A 4,404-nucleotide genomic window follows, 5' to 3' on the forward strand; every position below is an offset into this window, starting at 1 on the left:
CCTTGCTACCCTCCTCAGTGGACGCCCACTGCCATTCACAACCAAATAAGCAAGTATCCAGGTAACATTTCTGCTTTGCCTGCTTTTATTTGTACAAAGAAAAAAGGTGTTTATTCCCTTTTTTAAGCGGATACATCCAAACCTCCTGCTTTTTCCGAGAAGAAGGTTTACTTCATCAGTGTTTCAACAGTGGTGTGGGAGCAGGCTGTGGTACAAGCCAGAGTCAAAGCATGAAAACCAGAGGATGGAGGCCCACAGCTGTGCCCTGGGATGATGTTAATAATAATAAATATTTCTGCAAACCTGCAGGATAATAAAAACTAAAGTTACATAATAAAGGGTGTGGAGTCTGGATGTCAGCTTGTCATCGTTCTGATAACAAAATTCTGAAAACGTGACGGTTCTTCTACCACAGCCTGCATGTGCACTGAGCAGGACTGTCCAACACTGTTGACATCATTCACAACAAACAGTCAATGAAAAGCTGATGTTGATAATAGTGCAGACAAAGTGACTCTACCTTCCTCGAGGTTGTCCTTCCCATCATCCTCTTCACACTCTTGTTTCAGAAAGTAGTGGCTTATGTAGAACTTGAAGTCAGCAAAATTAATTTCCTGCGACTTCTCTGCCCAGGTTCCACTGGTGTATTCCCCCTGTGTTCAGATAATGCAGCATCATACGATGAAGGTGAGATACTTCCTTTCTGCATACTTCACACGCATGTAAAAATTTGATGAGTGAAAAATACCTTCTCTGGAGAAACCTTCCGTGCAGTGTTCCCTGTCAGCTTCCAATCATTAAGCACTTCCTCCACTCTGGACACAAAACTTCAGGCAGATGAACAGATTAGCCCAGCATACATGCACAGTGTCTGGTTCATGCTAAATAACCACTGAAACTAATCTTCAGAAATGAATTTCCCTCCAAGCACACTGTGCTTTAAATATTACATTCACAGTAAGCAATGAATATGACTGAATGCAAATGTTAACTGTGATTCGTTAAAGAGGCTGCAGCCATTTGAACTGCCTCTGCATACACGAGCTGCACCAACCAATGGATCAACATATTAGGACATGACAACGCAGTAATTTGCCGAGACAGTGCTTTGGTACAAACAACCATTTAGCCCCCCTCCTCGTGACCTTTGGTTAGTGGCATTGTGATTTTGGAAGGAACCACTAAAGCAAGAATCAGTCTGATGCTAACATTGGCCAACCAGATCAGTTGCCTCAGTGTCTCAGAGTCCCTTGTTTTTTTTTCAGTGTGCGCTCGTGTTTCTCGTCATTTAATATATTTATTTAAGGGCTGGCTGTAGCTCAGGAGGTAGAGCAGGTCAGCTGCTGATCAGAGGGTTGGTGGTTCAATCCCCGGCTCCCCCAGTTTGCATGCCAAATATCCTTGGGCAAGATACTAACCCGACTTGCTCTCCGATGCATCCATCAGAGTATAAATGCATATGTATGATAGTTAGAAAGCGCTCACCGTATAGATAATAGTGAGTGTGGCATGTTGTATAGACCACTTTGAGTACTCCAGGAGAGCAGGCAAGCGCTGTATAAGAACCAGTCCATTTATTTTATTACTGATTTTGAGGTTGAAAATTCCGACTTTTGACAGAGTGACTCTTTTCCCTTGTGACTCTAATCTGTACCATCTAGCTATATTTAGTTTATTGTCACCTGACAAACACAAGGAGCCACAGCCTACTGGTTTACTGCTGTTTTGTTTAAAAAACAAAAACAAACAAACAACAAAAAAACCCCAGCCTCCAACAGCACTGTAAACAACGGTAGACGGGTGCATAATAAGCAGCTAATAATGCAGAAAACAGAGACTTGAGATGGGAAACTTTTCTTGAAGCACACAGAGAGAGAGAGCTGTACAGGAAGTGTGATTTTATTGTGGTGGAAGCAAACCAGCCAAAGTATAAGAGATTTAATGACGATGAGTATCAAACGTGAAGCCTAGTCTGGATCTTCTTTTGCTGCTGGTTCAGTCAATTTTGGTCAGAGTGACAAAACCTGCAGCTCAGACTCTGTGAGCGGTCAGCTCATACGTCTGTGTACGTGCCGTCGGGTGAACGGTCCACGCTCTGTGTTTACGTCTTTGTGTGGAACCCGTGCAGCTGCTCTCATTTACTGTTTCAGCCGTTTGGTGATTGTTGAAATCGTTTTGTGAGGTTTAACCTGAGATTCTGGAGTTTCTGGCAAAATACATTTATATTTAAAATCGATTCAGGATTTAATGAATCAATATCACTTTATTCAAGCTAAAATCGATTTTAATTGGAATATCGATTATGGAAACCCACTCCTAGTTCAAACTTCTGGCTCAAGCCCTAACAAGCAGGTGAGTTCCTTATTGACAAATGTGTCTAATTACAGGTCAGTTCTTGGAAAATGCATTTTATTTAACGCACATTTTGTAATAATACATTTTAGTTGGCTATAGTTTGTTTGGTAATCAATATCCAGAAGATTATTTAAAAATGGCTCACACATATGGCATCAGTCTTCCTATTCATCTACACCAGAAGCACATCTATATCTGTGCAGTGTTATAGTTTTAGTGATGCTGGTGTGCGATATCAGAGTGGTGGTAAATGTATATGCACAGATACACAGCCTCACTCTTTAGCTTGACTATTTGAGGTTAGGTTCGCTGTAATATACAATCATGTTGTTATGTTTAGGCCTGAAGAAATAAATGCAGGTTCGTGTCTCCCGAGGGCGAGCTGTGCGGAACACGTAAAGCTGTGGACTAATCCTAGTTTTCAGAGTAATGACCAGCTGGCTTACCGCTCCCACTCGGACGCAGTGGTGAAGTCGGTGATCTCGAAAACCTCCGACTCGGGCTGCAAAACACAAACGTAAACGTAAAATCAGCTGTCGTATTGTTACAGCGCGCTTAACAACCACATTGACATGTTACAAAACAAACTCACATCGCTATCAGCAGCCATGTTGTTGCCTTTGGCTGCCTGATCGGTTCCGGAAACTAGGATGTTTTTCTACGCATGTGCGAAAAGGTGGTCGCTTCCTCTATAGTTCTTTCACAATAAAATAAAACAAACAAATTCTAAATTCAATTCAATTTTATTTGTGTACCGCCAAATCACAACAACAGTCGTTGTGCAAAACTCATTCAGGCATTTAATGACAGGTTTCAAGATGTGAAGAATATCCAAAAGGAACTGGAGATGTTTACTACACCGTTTAATGTGCAACCATCTGTGCAAGACACTTTCCAAGTGGAAATAATTGGGCTGCAAAACAACTACGAGCTCAAAGCTAAGTATAACAGCCTCTCTCTGCTGGACTTTCACAAACTGTACTTTCATGCTGAGGCTTTTCCCATCCTGGCGAGACATGCCCTGAAATTTGAATCTCTGTTTGGGACAACGTACCACTTTGAACAGGTCTTTTCAAAACTGACTCTTGCAAAGAGGCGCTTCCACTCAAGACTAACTGAATCAAACTTGAAAAAGCAGCTTCGAGTGGCATCATCATCATCACTGCCAGCTGACATCAGACACCTCGCCAAAAAGAAACAGTTCCAGCTATCTCATTAGGTAAGTCTGATGAGCAGAAATGCAGCAGTAACACAGCAGCAGCCCAAGCAGAGAAGCCTCCTCCAGCTTGTCCGGGGAACGCCAACCCATTCTCAGACCAGCCAAGAGATGTTAATATAAGCAATTAGCAGGGTGTGTCAAAGAGTGAACAGAACATCGCCGAGTCAGCTGACAGCTCCATAAAATGTGTTTCCTACAGCAGCAAACAGGCTTCAAGAAGTGACAGTAAGGAGAGGTGTCAAGATCTGTGGGCCAGTCGGCCTCTTGTGTAAAGGACACAGTGATGCTGAAGTCATAGAGGTTGTGGTCAGGTCAGTCAGCCCAGGTTTCAGTATTCCTGACATGCCTGAGATAAAAGGACCTCACTCCCCGTTAGTTAAAGGAAATATTGAAAGCTCATCAAAAAACTGCTGACTTAACTCTTTGTGCTTGCATTGGCTCTCAGGAAGGCATCAGTGCAGCACTGTACCAGTGACAGTGAGGAAAGGTTATGGCTCAAGAACTGCTCCAAAATCGAATTACCACCTCATTCCTGAAAAGCAGGCAGTTTATGAAAGATTTTGAGAATATATCAGTGATTCTTGAGATAAGGGACAAAACATGTCCAAAGTTTCTCTCAACACCATCAGATTTTTTAAAAAGTACAAAAAAATCAGGAATTATTGTGGGTAACTTACACTGTGAGGACCCCTTTACCACTTCCTGTTTGATACACATGCCATGAGGTCACTGCTCTGGTGAGTTTTTTTAATTTGTATTTCATTTATTGCATACCTTTCTGATAAAAAAAACTCTGTGTCACAACCATAGTGCATCAACACCACAGTAGA

General features: G+C 42.2%; 1 protein-coding gene across 1 annotated transcript; it reads right to left on the reverse strand.

The window, feature by feature from the left end:
- Positions 1 to 6: 6 nt before the first annotated feature.
- Positions 7 to 3,054, reverse strand: LOC102296101 (RAB3 GTPase activating protein subunit 1). The gene is made up of 4 exons (XM_005953211.3): positions 2,948 to 3,054; positions 2,802 to 2,857; positions 749 to 827; positions 7 to 653 (listed from the first exon to the last, which is right to left on the reverse strand). Exons 1-4 carry the CDS (start codon positions 2,963 to 2,965, stop codon positions 474 to 476), a joined length of 333 nt encoding a protein of 110 aa, XP_005953273.3. The 5' UTR covers positions 2,966 to 3,054; the 3' UTR covers positions 7 to 473.
- Between the last annotated feature and the right edge of the window lie 1,350 nt (positions 3,055 to 4,404).

This window comes from Haplochromis burtoni, unplaced genomic scaffold, assembly GCF_018398535.1.
Source record: "Haplochromis burtoni strain Fernald_Lab_line unplaced genomic scaffold, NCSU_Asbu1 Contig_3309, whole genome shotgun sequence".
NCBI lineage: Eukaryota > Metazoa > Chordata > Actinopteri > Cichliformes > Cichlidae > Haplochromis > Haplochromis burtoni.